General features: G+C 43.1%; 1 protein-coding gene across 8 annotated transcripts in view; it reads right to left on the reverse strand.

Moving 5' to 3' along the window:
• The window catches only part of RUNX1T1 (RUNX1 partner transcriptional co-repressor 1), a 123,552-nt gene that overhangs the window by 1,611 nt on the left and 103,949 nt on the right, over positions 1 to 17,992 (reverse strand). For all 8 annotated transcript variants that reach the window (XM_068165877.1, XM_068165879.1, XM_068165883.1 and 5 more), the window contains 2 exons: positions 11,781 to 11,971; positions 1 to 2,029 (listed from right to left, as the gene is read on the reverse strand). The exon at positions 1 to 2,029 is cut by the window's left edge and continues 1,611 nt beyond it. In XM_068165877.1, coding sequence (XP_068021978.1) covers positions 1,754 to 2,029; positions 11,781 to 11,971 — 467 coding nt within the window. In that variant the 3' untranslated portion in view covers positions 1 to 1,753. The remainder of the gene's footprint in view (positions 2,030 to 11,780; positions 11,972 to 17,992) is intronic.

The raw sequence follows: 17,992 nt of genomic DNA on the forward strand, positions 1-17,992 counted from the left end.
GTCGTTGTCGTCGTCGTCGTCGTCGGTTTTTTTTCCTTCAGGACAAACAAACAACCCAAAAAAATTGTTTTGTCTCGTTGCTTGTGGTTGGTTTTTTTTTTATCTTTTTTTTTTTCTTTTGTTTTTGTTTGTTTTTTTTTTTGTTCTTTTTGTCTTTAAGCTACTAGAGAAATCTCACTAAATACATACAGATATAAAAGCAGCATAGAAAGATACAGGTTTCTCACCAACTAGGAATAAAGAAGACTAAATGTGAGCATGGTTAAACTACGATGCATCTTCACATTTGTCCAACACATTTACAAGAAAAACACCATTGGGAAACCTCACAGGACAGAAGTGTTTTAACACCAAGAGAACTACTAGGGGGGGATTTGTTTTTTTCTCTCCTTTATTTTCTTCTTTTTTTTTTTTCCCTTTTTTTTTTCCTCCTTTTTTTCTCTTTTTTTTTTTTCCTCTTTTTTTTTTTTCTCTTTTTTTCCTTCTTTTTTTTTTTTCTCTTTTTCTTCTCCTTTTTTTTCCTTTTTTTTTTTTCCTTTTTTTTTTCTTTATTTTATTGAAAATCCAAATGGGATGGGGGATGGAAAGAATTTGGAGAGGGGCTGGAGCTGGAGCCACCATGTTTATTCACTGTGATTATTAATTTTCAATACAAAAACCAAAACCTGGATGAGCTGGACTAGACCCGATTGTCATACTCTGTGGAACCTTGCAAGGAAAAAAGAAGTGAAGAAATGTTGAAAGGTTTTAGTCGGAGCAGCTGGCTGATGTCAAAGCTGCCAGGATGCTAATTAACTGCAGGCTGTGTCCCTTATTTCTGTATTTAAAAAAACAAAAACAAAAAAAAAAAAAGGGGAAAAGAAACAAAAAGTAAAAAAGCCTTTTGTACTGTGGCAATTTTTATTTGCTGCTAAGTTTGCTGCTGTAGTGTCCTATGTCCCACGGTAAATCATCTCTCGGTTTTCCGTTCCGGTGACCTGGATATTATTTTATTTCTTTCAGAAGCAGGAAAAAAGGAAAAAAAAAAAAAAAAAAGAAAGAAAGAAAGGAAGAACAAGAAACAACAAAAAAAAAAAAGAAAAAGAAAAGGAACATCTGTGTCTCCTTCCAATCTGCTGCACATCTGCGCGTTTTGATGCGGGTCTTCAAAGTTCAGTCAGTAACCCACGGACGCCATTCATCTTCTTGTTAAAATGTCTACTGCTGTATCCAATGCTCATGCCCTTGAGGGTTATTTTTTGTTGTTGGGTTGGTTTTTTTTTTTCCTTGGTTTTTTTTTCCCCTTCTGTGTTTTATTTTTCTTCTTTTTTGTCCTTTTTTTTTGTTTTTTAATTCCCATTATTGTTATAAAGAACGTTGTGACTTTTGATATTAGCCTTTTTGCTTTCAACAGCAATTAGCAATCTCTTGGTTTGCTGTTTGGTAAAGCATCTGTTAATGAGGTCATCTAGTTTAAAATCCCAGCTACTGGAAAATAACAGGGAGGAGGTCAAATCTATCATTTTGTGTATATTCTCTGCTCTCTTTTCAGTTTTCTAAAGAAAAGATATCTTTGTTATCCACAATAAGTCATTATGACCCGTTACTGGCCTTCTGTATTTTCTACCACCTCAAGATACAGTAAGTTCTTTCTTATTGAAGTATTGAAACGTGACAGTTCAGTTAAAATCTTTGAGCATCTGAGGATGAGGAATTGGTTTCATTTTGTGTTGTGTATTTTTTGTTGTTGGTTCTCAGAGTTTTGAGTTCAGTCTTAGCGAGGAGTCGCCTCTATGGTGGACGGGGTTCCCGGGGTGGTGGACCTAGGAGTGGCTGCTGGTGGAGTATCGATAGGGCTCCCGGCCCCGCTGCTGGGAGTCACGGAGGAGCTCACTGCTGGTGTCTCTCCTTGCTGCTGGGCTTGGAGAGTTTGTCCACAGATGTGATGGTGCTTCTCCCAGTCCTTATGCTGGCAAAATGAGCCACAGTATCGCGCTGTGTTGCAACCACTGCAGGTTTCACTAGCTTTCCGGCCACAGTTCCAGCAACTCTAAAAGCAGGAGGAGGGAGAGATATGGCAGAAATTATCTGGTGCTCAAATTATCTAGTGTCTAAATTATCCAGTGTCCCACATTTCACATTAAAAACAGTTGGCAAAGAACCTCTAGTCAACCCCCTGCCTAACAATGGTTGAGGCAACCGTGGTGTTGGTGGCAGCTCCAGTCACCTGGGACACGCTGGCCTTCAGAAACTAGGTAAGAACAAAAGCAGCTATTTGCTAGTACCAGTGATGTAAATTCCAAGCATGCCCTCACAACCAGCCACCAGAAGCAGGCTGACTAGGAGGAAGTTCTAGTAGAACTTCACCTAACTCCTCTGCCAGTTTTACCCAAGTAAAATAATGAAAGAAACACACCAGGAAAAGTGCTTCTCCAAAAGCGGAGAGGAGCTAAGGCAAGACAAGAAATCTTGGGAGACCAAGACCTAACACACAGACAAGACTTGTTACTCCAGGAAAACTTCAATTTTAATAATCTGAGTAATGCCATTGGACTCAGTGGCACTTCTGGCAGGGAACGGTTAAGCTGGAGCCCAAGTCTTTGGCAGGATGAGGAAGCCACTGCAGAATCTGTATGCTATTCATTTTCACACACTCCATAGCTATGCCAGCTGGATGCTGGAACACAGCCAGGCTTTAAGTGATATTCCTCAACTACACAGAAAAAAAATTTCCCAATTTCAGAATCAAAGACCTGAATCCAAAACAATATTTTAAGGAAATTAGACATTTAATCGGAGTCAAGTGGCTTCTTCAGAAAATAGCTGCGTGTTAGCTCCATCCTCCCCACCTCTTTTTGCTGGGCTGGTATTGTTTTGGTGTGGATTTCGTCAGTTGGTTGGTGTCTGGGGGTTAGTTGTTTGGTTGGGTTTTTTTTTTTTGGCATAAGCATTCACTGGCAGATGGAGGAAGAGTAACTGTCCACTGCTCAATTGCTCTGTGAGATTGAAATCAAAAGTACATGACATTCTCAATTCAAAGTAATTAAACACACAGACTAAACCAAGTAATTAAAGAGACATGTGTTGAGGACTTTTGTGTTTTCTGGGACTTTTTTATCCATAAAATTGTTCCCATCTTTAAAACCACTGTTTTTTGCTTTTTAAAAGGTGGGATTACCAACACACAGAACCAGATGTTTCTGATAGTTAAATGTTGGGAATTCAGACTCCTTGTCTGGCATCACCTGGTTTTGATTCAGCATTCATTGTTTCAGGTTTGTTTTGCTCAAACCCTGTCCAATGCTGGAAAGGTAAAACCACCTTTGGAAATGGATAGCTGTGCTATTCTTGGAACACTTTTCCTTTTAAAAAACCCCTTTCATCTCCACAATGAAAAATAAGTACAAGCAATTTAGAACAGTCTATGGACACTGCACACACAGACATTTACACACCCAATGCAATGACCTGGCAAGTTTGCATTAGCCTTTCAAAGAGATCCAATGCCTCCTCTTGCCCACCAGAAAGAGAACAAATGCTCATTTATCTGGATTCTCCTTCTTTTGCCTGGCTAGTATTTCTCAACAGTCGTGCTGTACTTGTGGAAGTTTCCTTTTGGCAGCTTGATAGTTGCACTGTGATTGGTCACCATGGTTTAATTCTGCTGCAACCATACTGGCACAGAATTTCCCTGCAACGCACCCTACTGCCATGCCTACTGACCTTCTAGTATTCTTTTCCACCCAAACTGCCAGCCCTGGCTTTGGCCCATATTTCCCTTTTTCTCCTTATCTGTATGAAACCTCCCCATTCAGACTTGTGTGAAGAGACACCTCCCTGGGGGTTATAACGCTGAAGGCAGCAAGCACCTGCCCAGGTGCACAGCCACCTGCAACGTCAAAGGGAGGGCTTCATTGTGTTGGAACTACTACTAGGATGTCCAATTTTTTCAGTTTAGGGATCTGCTTAGTTAATACAGGGGCAGCTTCTGGGGAAGCTTCATTTGGCTTTTGCTTTTGGGGCAGGCCTATCTGTGCAGTTAGAAGTATCTGCAGACGCGACCAGAGCCACCGTACAAGATTTCAGGATCTTACCACAAGATCTGTATCGATGTCAGAAAACAGTCACTTCATTTTAAGCATGTTGGTTCAACCTTCTTATCAAAACACTGATTAATTAACTACCAGCCTGTACATGACAAGTGGTACATGTGGGCAAGATCTGAATGAAGTGACAAAGCTCTAAGGTGGCTCCTTATGTGATTACTTCATGTGTCCGACACTGTCTGCAGAGCATTCTGTCCATTGGACATATTTTTTTCCCATTCAACAGGTCATTACAGCTTTAGTGTAATTGTGGGAATAAAAGCACATAACATAGAAAAAAACCAAAATAATAAATGTTACAGCTCACATCCATGCAACAACTTACTGCATCTAGAAATTACTCCAGTGCAAATCAGCATAAGGAAGCACATAACCCATGGGGAGCTTGAGGTGCAGTACTAGCTTGATTTAATGTGCAGATGCTACACAACTCTCACCACTGTGGCCATTCATTGCTCCTTCCCATGTGCAAGTAGTGAAAGGCACCAGGAAAGATCAGCCTTGCGCCCTGCAACCTTTGACAGCAGATGACTTCTGTTCATATTGCTTGCTGATAGCTCCAGAGCCCAAATTCTAGCAAAGAAAAGCCAGCTAATAGCCTGGGATGTGCTTCATGTGCCCCTGTTCATCTGTTTCCAGTGGATCCAGGTATCATGGACAGGCCTCAAGCTCACTATGGGATTGAGCATTTTCAAGGTATCTTCCCTTCTGGGAAGCTCTTGCAGGTACCAGCAAAATGGATCAGCTGCTGCAGACAGGAGACCCACTATGTCATGCTGGTGACAAGGTGGCCAGCATGATATGAGGGTGTAGGAGCAGGACTATGGACTGCTTTCATACTCAAGACTCTCTGTCTCCTAATACTGTCTCCTAACACTGGCAAAACCTAATCTGGACTACTCTCAGTTTGGGACTGCACTTTAAATACAACAAATCAAGTAAGACAAATAAGACTTGGAAAGAACTCAGAGAAAGGCATCCAGAATAATTATGTCAGACAAACTCAAGTCAAGAGAAGAGACTGAACAAACTCAAGACAGTTAAACCCAAGGAGAGAGGGACATCTGAGAGGGGACAGTAGCACCCAAACGTGTTGGAGGCTACCTGCAGTAAAACAATGACCATGTCTACATGGCTGAACAGCAGAACTAACAAGATGAAACATCTCCAAGATGGCAAAAGATGTTATGAGAAATCTGTGTCAGGACAGGCACAAATTGCCTATTGATGCTGGAGAACCTCCATCAGGAAAGCAGAGGAAGAGCAGCTGTGTTACAGGAATGATACAGCTAGAGTTTTTCAAGCACTGGGACAGGAGCAGCAGATCTCCCCAAGCCTCTCGTAGCCCATGTTCTCTGTTCTCTAGGTAGTGACCTACTGCACTACACTTGCATCTTGCACTTTATAAAGTTTCAGGTGTGGCTGAAAGTATGAGGAGGACTGGATGATGGTTTAACTCTGCATTGGTTTTCTTGTGACACAGTGAGATTATACAAAAGGCCAGATTCTCAGACTCCATAATTCAATTTAACTACACTACCTTGAAAACAGATTAATTCAGTGAAATGGGGCTAAACCGCACCAGATGGGAAGCTTGCTCTGAAATTATGCCACCGATCACATTTCATCCTCCTCTTTCAACTGACAAGGAACACTGGTCTTAGGTCAGAGCCTTATCTTAGGTCAGCCTCTTAATTCTCATGCACTTAAGCTTCCATCTTCAAACAAAAGACCTCAGGAACTTGTGTTTCTGTTTGACAATTATTTCAAATCAATGGTCTCCACTTCTGTGGTCTCCAGTACGAGGACGCATACTCATCAGTAATTTTGCCCATCCCATTGCTTCCATCTTTGAAATATTCAACCACAAGTGAGTCAGTGCTTTCCTCTGACACCCCCAGCTGAGACTCAGGGTAGAGCCTGCTTAAAGAAAAAAACACCCAAATGTACTGTGACATGTTGAAGAGATGATGAACTCTGAAATGCTGTACCACAGCATCAAAGACTGCTCTGCTATCATTGACAAACTATGGAGCTTCCCAGTTTACCAGGAAAGGAAACACATCCAGGCAGGAAGAACCCAGATTTTTCCTGGTTCTGCAATGCTCATGGCATTCAAAACTCTTATCACTGCTTACCACAAGGAAAAGAACATATACAAATCACTGCTTATCACAAGCTGGGGCTGTGCAGTCTGGAGAAGAGAAGGCTCCCAGGTGACCTCATTGTGGCCTTCCAGGATCTGAAGGGGGCCTACAGGGAGGCTGGGGAGGGACTGCTCAGGATCTCAGGTAGTGATAGGACTAGGGGGAATGGAATGAAGCTGGAGGTGGGGAGATTCAGGCTGGAGGTGAGGAGGAAGTTCTTCCCCATGAGAGTGGTGAAGCCCTGGAACGGGTTGTCCAGGGAGGTGGTTGAGGCCCTGTCCCTGGAGGTGTTTAAGCCCAGGCTGGCTGAGGCTGTGGCCAGGCTGATGTAGTGTGGGGTGTCCCTGCCCATGGCAGGGAGATTGGAACTAGATGATCCTTGTGGTCCCTTCCAACCCTGACTGATACCATGATGACCCACTGAATACCAGCCCAGAACCACCCTGCAAAGTTGTTTATGAAAATTCAGTCCAAGACCCACTAGAAAGGGAAGCACACTGGCACTTGGGAAATTCCCACACTGGGTCAAAATGCAGTGCTCCACAAAAAGAGATCCAGGCCTCTAGATGTTTTCTACAAAGTTACACCTATCACTGAGCATGCCAGGTATGTCCAAGCCACTGCTCATTGTGTGAAGTACCTCTATGTTCATCCAAGTCTGCAGGAGAGAAACTAAATGCTGAAAACAGAAGCATGGAGAAACACAAAGAAGAGACATTTGGGTTTAGTGTAGCAGCCCAGGGCAGCTGAGTGCCAACGGTCACATCACACCTGGGCTGATCCTGCCCAGAACACAAGCCTCTGGTGCCCCACCACTGCAGGGCGGTGATGTGCTGCTTTCTAAGAGATGTGCAGTCAAAAAAAAATGTAAACATTAGCAGACACAGGTATTAGATTTAATACCAACCTAAAAACTAGGCTTGCCTGACTTTTTCAGGTCTGCTGGCACACTCCTGGTCTCAGTGGATTGTTCAGCAGGGATTGAACCCAGCTGTCGTCAAAATGTCAGGTTAAGTGTGATATTCACACACAACATAAATTGCTGCAATATAAATAAGCCCTAACATTACACATCTCTTAAAAGCAGTGATGGACCAGTTACATACTTGTTTTATCTAAACAGATGTCAGCATCTGCTTTAAGTAGAGAGAATCAAAACACTTGTGTTCCTTCCCTGCCCCCAACACCCACCCTGCTCAAAAGTGAGGAAGAGCTCTGAGTGTCAGATTCTTCAGTGGCATTTTATACCAGAGCAGAAAGACAGATGTTTTGATTATTTCCACCACCCCCCTACAATCTGGGCAGCCAGTCTCTTTGCTATGCTGTTCACCCTTACTATTAAAACTGATTTGCACAACAGAACACCGCAGCCAAAGCAAGCTCCACAGTCATTAAAGAGTAGGCTGCTCACACATGTTTCTCTGCTTAGCCAAGTCAACCCCTGAGGAATGGGGCATCTTCTGTCAAGCAACTGTAAGGAACTGGTAGAGAAATAATTTGTGGTTAAATAACAGCCATGCTGACAGGTAGGCCATCTCCTGTCCTTTTACTTCCCAACAGCAGTGTGCTCTGCTAGCTGGCCTACAACCAGCCTGCCCTTACAGTAACAGACAATCAGGAATCCTAGTCACTCAGGAGGGCTTATGTTGAGAAACAATGGGAATCTTTAGAAAGTAAATGTACACATACTGAAGGAGTGGCACTGTGTGTTCAATCTCACTGAGCAATTCCAACATCAGCAAAGAACAAGTTCAACAAAGGGTAGGGTCGAGGTCAGAAATCTAAGCTAAAAAAAAATATGTAATGTAACGTGGTAATTCTCAAAATACTGCAGACCACTTCTTAAAAGTCAAGATGCTTCCAAATATTAGGCCTCTCACTGCCCTCAGCTCCCTTTGCCAGCTCAACGTGCCAAACTTCACCATTTTCTCGCAGACAGCACTGCACTCAGGGATGCTGCTTTTTCTGGTTTAAAAACAAAGCAAAACTAAACCCAGAAAAGGCCTTAAAAAAAAAGCCAGAAGAAAAACCAAACCAAACCAAAACAAACCCACACCATCAAAAAATCCCAACAGCAGCAATAAAACAACAAAGTAACCCCTCCCCTGGTTCTCTTGGATGAGGAAACTCCATATTAGCTTAAGATTGTAATAATTGCAAAACTCTCGAGCACTAGTTGTCACTTGGAGCTCTGGAGAAGACTGCAGTGAAAATCATGCCATGAAGTTCTCACAACCAAAGCAGCTTAGCCAGGTCCAGGTTGCATTTTACTGGATAACAGATGAAGAGCTGTAAGGAAGAAACCTTGCCAACAGGCAGTGAGTGGCCGTATCAGATGAAAATTGTATCTGATACTTTAGAAACCCAGTGCCAAATTCTCATCTCCATTTACAGTTTCAGCAGCCAAAAGAACAAATGACACCCGTGGGAGAAATACTCTGTGTCAGGAACTGCATGGTAATGATAGAGCAGCCCATCCTGGGATCTCCTGCAGGCCTCAATGCAATGTCCTGCCAAGGATAAGAAATGAGGAGTGATGCTCAGTCTTCCTCTAGAGCTGTAAGACTGGGGAATCTGCTCCTCAGGCTTCTCATATTTGGAACGGGAAATACTCTAGCCCTGAAAATATTACTCCAGTGCCTTTAGTACACAGGAATCTGTATTGCTGGAAGTGTTCTGATGAAACTTATCAACAAGAGAGAAGCTTGTGGAGACTTACAAATGAGAAAGGATGTGAAGTTTTATTCCTCAACCCCAACAAACACAAGGCCTCACCTCCGAAGAAACACATTTCAAACACTGTCAAACTGATGTCCTGTCCTCAAAGATGAAGGAAAAGTTAGATCATAGAATTACAGAATAGCTTAGGCTGGACCCTAGAGATTATCTACTCCAACCCCTTGCTATGGGCAGGGATGCCTCTCAACTGGACTCAGTTGCTCAAGGCCTTATCCAACCTGGCTTTGATCACCCCTAGGGAGGAGGCAGCCACAACCTCCCTGGGCAGCCTAGAGACTGGGGCAGTCTCACCCCCCTCGTAAAAAGAGAGCCAGAGTTAACAGGTAAGCACTGCCCTAAGTGTTTGGTATAATTAGAAGCCTAAGAGAAACTAATAATAGAAACTTAATAGAAGTCAAACTCGAGCAAGTATCAATGCCATTTCTTCACAATTCATCAAGCACCTCGAAATACAAAGTGAGAAAACCTGAGTTCTCTGCAGATTTACTAAATCCTTCATTCTTCACCTCAGAACAGCTATCCTGATGTGTCACTCAGGACCCCAGGGGTGAAAGCTGCAGGATCAGGACACTAGGCTTGATTTCTAGGTCGAAGAGGTTTGTATCCTCGCTGAGGATGCGCAGCCCTGAGAACACCCCGAACTCTGTGAAGCACATTTAATTAGAGTGCAATTAACAGAACTATTTGCCCTTTTTGAAAAGCCCTGATTCCATGAAGTGAGCAATTCTGCTGGAGAAGTAAAGATTTCTATTGTTCTACAGCTTTTTCCAAAGCTATGACTGTTCAGGAGTTAATTAGAGACTGTCTCCATGCATTCCTTTGGATGCACATTTGCTTGTGGAAGAATGTGCTGTATGCATTGGCACATAACTACTTCCTCTGTCCTGCCTATTCTCTATCAGTTCACTAAACAGATTTAATTTCCCATTTCCTCCAAAGGCATTTACCTTTGGAGTCTTAGTTTTAAAAGAGTCTCTTGTACATACACACACACAAAGTGACAGCTCTTTCATGATACTAAGTCAGACAAATGCCCTTTCTATGAACACAGTGCAAGAAAAATGTCCTTGAGTATCTCAGCTACAAAATGCCAATAAATTGAATTTATGTCTCATTTAATCTACAATGGAACAGTTAGTACTTAAAGGGTACATACACTTCCCTTAGCCCCTTTCTTCCTGAGAAACTTTCAGATGCTGAAAATCAATTCCTTTTGTCTCCTTTTTATTCATCTGCTACACATTAAGGAGAAACTCTGGGCATCCAGTGATCCCACAATGGTCTTTCATCTCCAGAGAAGCCTGGTATGAATTAAAATCTTAGGCTCCCTCAAATTATGGATGCATACTGCAGCATGCCACCAACTTAACTGCCCCTGATGGCTGCCAGTTCTCTCAGCATGCTGCAAGCCAACTCATCTGCATCTTTCAACTCAAGTGACTCCTCTACAATGCTGCCCATGCAACCACTAGCACACCCAAATGTATGTCCCCATGCAAAAGGGACTGATAGCTACTCTTTTTCTTTTCCCAGCTCCCTGCCATTTACACTTCATGTTAAAATGTGGGTTTCTTACAGCCAAGATCTCAGTACAAGAACAGTAAATACTTTATGGAAGTATTGGGTTGTTTTCATTTCAGTGGTCTTGGAGATAGAGATTATATACAAATAACTTTTAACTGATGTAATTTCTTTGTCATATCTGTATCTAAGGGCAGTTTTGACTTAGGACTCTATTTTTCTGTCACAGATGTAAAATTTAATTGCTATCTAAACTGCTGTGGCACTGGTCAAACACAGGCTGCTCTTTCACTAGGATGTCCTGTACCACAGTAATTCAAGGCTTCCACTATGAGGTCTGAAAGTAAATCAAGGCTTAACATACTTCTTGGTTTACTCTTTGTTGCTCTTCCAGTCTGTTCTTCCTCCACTGAAATGCTGTTAACCCACTCCCCAACTCTCCCTGAAGCCAAAGCCACATATTCAAAACAAGGAGTCACTTGCATTCACTTTCTGTTCTACAGGAAACACCATCACTTGCTAATCACTTCTACATCCAGCACTTTCCTCAGACAAGCTTTTAGCCACCTTCCTCTCCTAAATAAATAATTTCTTTGTTTAAATTAGATTTTTGGCACAAAGCATTTTCCACCTGGCAATCTTGGTATCTAGTCAATATGGCAGATTGAATAGCTTCAGAAGAAAGCTACTGAAAAGCTGCATTAGAAGAGAAATGAGTGCATGATATGCAGCCTTGAACAGCAGTTAAAAGGTAAGAAGACAGCTCAGGAGAAGTGAAGGGTCCTGAGAGACCTAATTGCCACCTTCCAGTACCTGAAGGGGGCCTGCAGGAAGAGTGCAGAGGAACAAAGGCCCACAGTAATAGGATGAGGGACAATGGCTTCAAACTAGGGAGGAGCAGATTTAGACTGGATATTAGGAATAAGTTGTGCACCGTGAGGGTAGTGGAACACAGGAACAGGTTGCCCAGGGAGGTGGTTGAGGCCCCATCCCTGTGGATATTCAAGGTGAGGCTTGACCAGGCTCTGGGTGACCTGATCTAGTGGAGGACCTGATGGAGGGGGATTGCACTCAATGACCTTCAGAGGTCCCTTCTAACTTGGACTGTTTTGGACTCAGACTACAAGATAGCCAAGAAAGCTGAGAGCTCAGCGTGTGCCTGAAATATGCATCCAAAGCAACTGTGCAAACAGCAGCAGGCACTGGACTCCCAGGCCACCCAAACGCCAGCTGGAAGCCAGCTCAGACGCGGCCACAGGTGACGCGTGCCCAGCAAAGAGGCTCTCACCTCGCTCGAATCCTCCTGCTGATTGATAACAGCCAGGGCGTCCTCCGCGGCCTGGCGCTTGGCCTCGGCCACCGTGCGCTCCATCTTGGCTCTCTCCGAAGTGATCATGTCGTGCGCCTTGCGCTCCGCCTCCGACACTGCCTTCTGCAGCTCCGCCATCGCCTGCCGCTTGACTTCGTTGACAGCTTCCTCTGCAAAGCAGGCAAGAGAGCCTCATCAGCACAGCACAGCCGGCACAGGGCTACGCAGGACTGAGACATCAAATGCAGCAGATAACTCTACTGAATTGAGAGACCTCATTTGGAGAAGGACATAGAGGAAATGGTTTCCTCAAGACTCTCTTTACTTCCCCACCACCCCAGTCACAGGCTCACAGGATGTCAGGGGTTGGAAGGGACCCAAAGAGATCAATGAGTCCAACCCCCTGGCCAGAGCAGGACCATATAATCTAGCTCAGGTTACACAGGAACACATCCAAACAGGCCCTGAAAGTCTCCAGAGAAGGAGTCTCCACAACCTCTCTGGGTAGCCCGTTCCAGTGCTCTGTGACCCTCCCAGTAAAGAAGTTCCCTCTTGTGTTGAGGTGGAACCTCCTATGCTGCAGCTTACACCCATTGCTCCTTGTCCTATCCCAGGGATCAAGTGAGCAGAGCCTGTCCCCTCCCTCCTGACCCCCAGCCCTCAGCTATTTAGAAACGTTTATTAAATCCCCTCTAAGTCTTCTCTTCTCCAGACTAAGAAGCCCCAGGTCCCTCAGCCTTTCCTCACCAGGCAGTGCTTCAGTCCCCTAATAATCCTCATAGCCCTCCACTGGCCCCTCTCCAGCAGATCCCTGTCCCTCTTGAACTGGAGAGCTCAAAACTGAACACAGTACTCAAGATGAGGTCTCACCAGAGGTGAGACAGAGTAGAGTAGAAGACAGTGTAGAAGGGGAGGAGAACCTCCCTTGATCTGCTGGACACACTCTTCTTGATACACCCCAGGATCCCATTGGCCTTCTTGGCCACCAGGGCACGTTGCTGTCCCATGGGTAACTTGTTACCCACCAGGACTCCCAGGTCCCTCTCCACAGGGCTGCTCTGCAGCAGATCACCTCCCAGCCTGTACTGCTGCAGTTTATTAAGTCTCACCCCTTGTGGTGATTTTCCTCAGTACTTAAATGCAGACATTTCAGACCTCTAGTGCATTATTCCTGCAGTCTTTCTGACCGCTTTACCTGGAAAATCAGTTTTGCAGCACACCAAGACTTATGAATATGTTTGGCAAGAATTATCATTAGGGCTTAACATTACAGCCTTTTCCCAAAACCTGTCTGGAAATTCAGACAGGCTTTAGAGGCAATTCACCACATTTTTCTGCCATGTTAACAAATAAATACATTAAGTTAAAAAACCCAAACCAAAACAACAACAACAAAACCCAAACCCACAAGGGTTTATTTTAAAAATTGACATCTCTGCTCTAATGTCTTTCCCCAGACATAGAATTTTATGAGCCAAAATTAAAATTTGTTTATGAGCATTCGTTTGACCTCTTGATCTCCCCTTCAAAGCCACGTTTACCCTGGGAACGTTCAACTTCCTGGCTCCACCGCGCTCTTGAGCACAGCCCAGCCAGCGCGGCTTCGGTGCACAATTCACACTGAGCGAGGGGCACGCTGCTTCGTTACATAAACCCCTCCATGCTTCTGGTGAAAGAATGGAGTCAGAACAACCCCAGCCTTCAGCAGACACCAGTGTCATGCCTTTTATTCTGGGAAACATGGATTGTCACAAATTAGTTATTTGGGGTTTGATGCAGGAAGAGTGCAAAGATTTTCCTAATGAACAGCCTTTTAATTGACGACTAAAACAAGTAATTTTTTTTTTCTTTAATTAACTGCTCTAATTAACAAGGAAACCATCCTCCCCCTGAATTAGTTTATCTAATTTTCATCTTTATTCAAAGCAAAATGACAATGATTAATTGAAAATTTAATAAGCAGTAATTATTAACTTGGCAAACCTAGTACCAATTAACACTCTATTAAAACTAATTATGACATGTTTCATTCAAGTGTTTGCACTTAATTGTTTCATCCATTTAAAAACCACCTTAATTAAATGTTCTGTTTAATTAAAAACATAGATTTCTAATAAAACTGTTTTACTGTAGATTACAATCTCAGTACTACAACTGTGTTAACAGGTTTGGGGTTCAGCCCATGTATTTATTTGTCTGCATGCACATAGAGCTAACTCTTCAGATACCAAGTGCAGATACTCCTGAATTGCCTCATGGCTCTCACTTGCTATTTAAAAAAAAACCAATGCATGAAGTTTCCATTTTAAGTTATCAAGCAAAATTACAATAAATAATTAACTTTAAGCCACATACTGACCAAAATGGAATTGATGAAAATGAAAGAAGAGTTCTGTTACTCTCTTCGTGTGAGCGCGCTACGCTTGTGCACAGGAGATGTTTCAACTGAAGTTTTTGAGGAGGGGGAGGGAATTTAGAGATAAAAACTTCTGCTTTCATTTTTATGAGGCTAAAAATATGCCCTTATATTACCCTACCATAAATGTTGTTTAGGGGAAAGCCTCAGGAGAGGGGAGAAAAAAAATCATACCCTTCAACCACACAGCCAAGGCTTAATTTACTTTGAATATTCAAGGTGAATTAAAATTCTATCTAAGTGGCAATACAGGACAATAATTTTTGCTTACGATCAAAGCTGCAGCTAGACTAATTGTATATGCAAAGCAGGCAATTTATATTTAAATTATGCATTCCTATTCTAGTCCCACAGGCGCACACAGATCAGCAAAGGGAATTGGTAGGACATTTGCAAGGTGCTTGAATATTTATTACCAACTGCAAACATTCACTGATCACGAGAAACAAAAGTGTAACACAGGCAAACATACAGATGCAATTTTATTACCATTTTCATAAAAATGAGGCAGCTTAAATACAGACATTTTGGTTCTATGAGCTGCAGTTACTAACCAAGTGGATTCCTTTGAGAAAAATCTGTATTCTTGCTGGTGTTTGCTAGAAGAGAAATTACCTTTGCATAGCGTGATGCGCTTTCATTACAGCACGTAAATTTGATTTCACTTTGAGGTGTTTGCAGTAGGTTAGAAATGGGAGTTTAAGCTATGGTGTTCAACAGGAGCACAACACTCCCAAGATTTTACGGAGGCTTCTGATTTTGTCAGGTTTTTAACCTACATAAAACTACTTTTTTTCAGTCCAAATATAGAAACTGATCCTTCTGTTCTAACCTCTGCATTGCGTAAGTTTTGCACAAAGCTTCTGAGAACGTTAAGGTGCTAAAAGGTGCTTACAGGGCCATATGCATGGCTCATACTTTTTAATTGGCATAAACTATGTATTTATCTATTATAAACCACATTTATGTATTATAAAATACATAAATTTGGTATTTAGGACTTCGAGGTTTAGGCTGGATGTTAGGAAGAAGTTCTATACAGAGAGAGTGATTGCCCATTGGAATGGGCTGCCTGGAGAGGTGGTGGAGTCACCATCATTGGAGGTGTTCAGGAGGAGACTTGATGGGGTGCTTGGTTGCATGGTTTAGTTGATTAGGTAGTGTTGGATGATAGGTTGGACATGATGATCTTGAAGGTCTCTTCCAACCTGGTCTGGTCTATTCTATTCTATTCTATTCTATTCTATTCTATTCTATTCTATTCTATATTCCATTCCATTCCATTCCATTCCATTCCATTCCATTCCATTCCATTCCATTCCATTCCATTCCATTCCATTCCATTCCATTCTCTGTGAGAACAAAATTTCTGTTGTGCCATACTAAGTGTGAGAATAATTAGTTAAAATCTTTGATGGGTTTTGGTTGCAATGCACCACATTTCACTACATTCTGAACTCATGAACACCCAAATCAACTGGACACAATATCACTGAATTTCTGCATTTCTTAAAAACTCAATGTTTCCACTACCTACAGGTATTTTATAGACACAGAATGCAGGCTTCATAGTTTCAGATAACAGGAAAAGTTATGGGTGACAGTGAAGGAGATTTTATTCACCTTGACAACGCTGAGCTGTGAAGGTCAAGAATGATACCAGCACTCCTCCTGCATTTTCATTATCAGAAAACATAAATCTGAAAGTTTTTAAACCTAAGTATCTAAGGAGCACATGACTGCATCCTTCACTTTCCAACTAATGCTGAGCATTCTTGGCAGCAATCCACTCTGTCATTTAGGAACACAATTGAAATCTTCATTCCCTTTGAATAGCACTAACTGGAGAGAAGCTCCAGGGAGCTAACAGCCTGCGTGGAACAGGCATTACTCAGCATGATCAGAGGTCCTTGGAGCTGACTCAGGAGAGGAACTCAACTCATCATTCACTGCTCTACGTAACCCAGCTCCTGGTGACCTCCCTCAGATCGTGTGCACACCCAGTCCACAGAATGAGGAAGGAAAGGTGGCAGCAGGGGCACATTTCTGTGCCATCACATTTTGAATCACCTCACTGTTAGGCTAATCCCGGCAAAGGAGGTCACCAGCATCTGGTGACATGAGTTATCTCAGCTTCAGTCTCTTTCTCAGGACTACCCTGGAAAATGTGCAGGGGCTGTATTGCCTTTGTATGATAAGGTATGGTCATTCCATGCCTGTTTGGTAACTCCTGTGCTTCCACTCGGGCTGCCATGAACAGTAGGCCTTGCTAAGTGATAGGGGATGGCTGGAAGACAACTTTCCTCATGATGCAGAAAGAAGCCAAGGCAGCAGGCCGCAGTGGGTCTGGGATCCCCTCAGTATTTAAAATACAGAGAAACAGGTATCTCCAGGGAGTGAGTGAAACAATCTACTACCTGACTGATCCTCTTCACATGTCTGCCTCTCTCTTAACTCCTGAAGGACACAAAGAACTTGGCCTGGACTCTTCATCTATGTATCTGGAATTCAGTGAGGCAAACCAGTGCACTAATGACTCGTTTTTCTCCAATAATCACAGAAATACACACTAAATGGGGTATATTTCAAGAAGTGCTTTGGAGTCTCTCAAGCCTCCAGAATAAAAAAGTGATTCTCTTTTTCACATGCTTTTGAAGTTGCTTATTGACTGATTTTAGGCTACATTTTCAGTTCAAGAGATTCAGCATCCCAATCAGACTTCTATACTCAATTCAGCTGTGCACAAATTAGTCTTTATACACATCTGAAATACCAAGATATCCACACTGAGCCATCTGCAATTACTTGTGAGAGATCTGTAGCCTTCTTGAGTGGCAGTTGCAGTCCAGCCAGGAGCATCTCTTTCTTTGCTCTGGTGAGACCTCACCTGGAGTACTGTGTACAGGTCTTCAATATAGGAAGGACCCAGACCTGATGGAGAGGATCCATAGAAAGGCCACAAAAACTATCAGGGGGTTGGAGCACCTCTGCTATGAGGACAGGCTGATGGAGCTGGGGGTGTTCAGCCTGGAGAAGAGGAGGCTCTGGGGAGACCTAACAGCCACTTTCCCCAGTACCTGAAGGAGGCTACAGGAAGGATGTAGAGAGACTGTTTACAAAGACCTGCAGTGACAGGATGAGGGGCAATGGCTTCAAACTAGACAACAGCAGATTTAGATTGGATGTTAGGAGGGTGGTGAAACACTGGAACAGGTTGCTCAGGGAGATGGTTGAGGCTCCATCCCTGGAGATATTCAAAGTGAGGCTCAACAAGGCCCTGGGCAACCTGATCTAGTTGATGATGTCTCTGTTGGCTGCAGGGAGGTTGGACTGGATGAGCTTTGGAGGCCGCTTCCGGCCTGGACTACTCTATGCTTCTATGATCTCAAAAGGCACTACAGACCAATTCTTACAGAGAAGAATTTGGTTTGTACTGCCTTGAAAGGATTATGGAATTGTGGAGACCTCCACCTTCGGTGCACCCTCCTGAAAATGAAGGCCTGTGATTTATGACAAGCAGTATGATTTCTGATGTTTGCCTTGGTAACAGACAGGGATCCGTGTCCCCCAGAGCATCAGAGGGTTTCTATTCTCCCGTTCACAGGCATGCTTAGTTAATACAAACAATCTGATTTCAACGCACGTCGACTTGAAAACAGAGCTTGGAAAAAAGACCAAAGGAAAAACTTTGTTTCCAAGGGGTTGATGAAATACATGTTCACAAGAGGACATGTCAGGCTCCTGTACTCTACCATCTGTGGATGTATGCAGCGTG

Source organism: Melanerpes formicivorus, unplaced genomic scaffold (genome assembly GCF_026170545.1).
Source record: "Melanerpes formicivorus ecotype bairdi unplaced genomic scaffold, bMelFor1.0.p_v2 SCAF_94, whole genome shotgun sequence".
NCBI classification, from domain to species: Eukaryota; Metazoa; Chordata; class Aves; order Piciformes; family Picidae; genus Melanerpes; species Melanerpes formicivorus.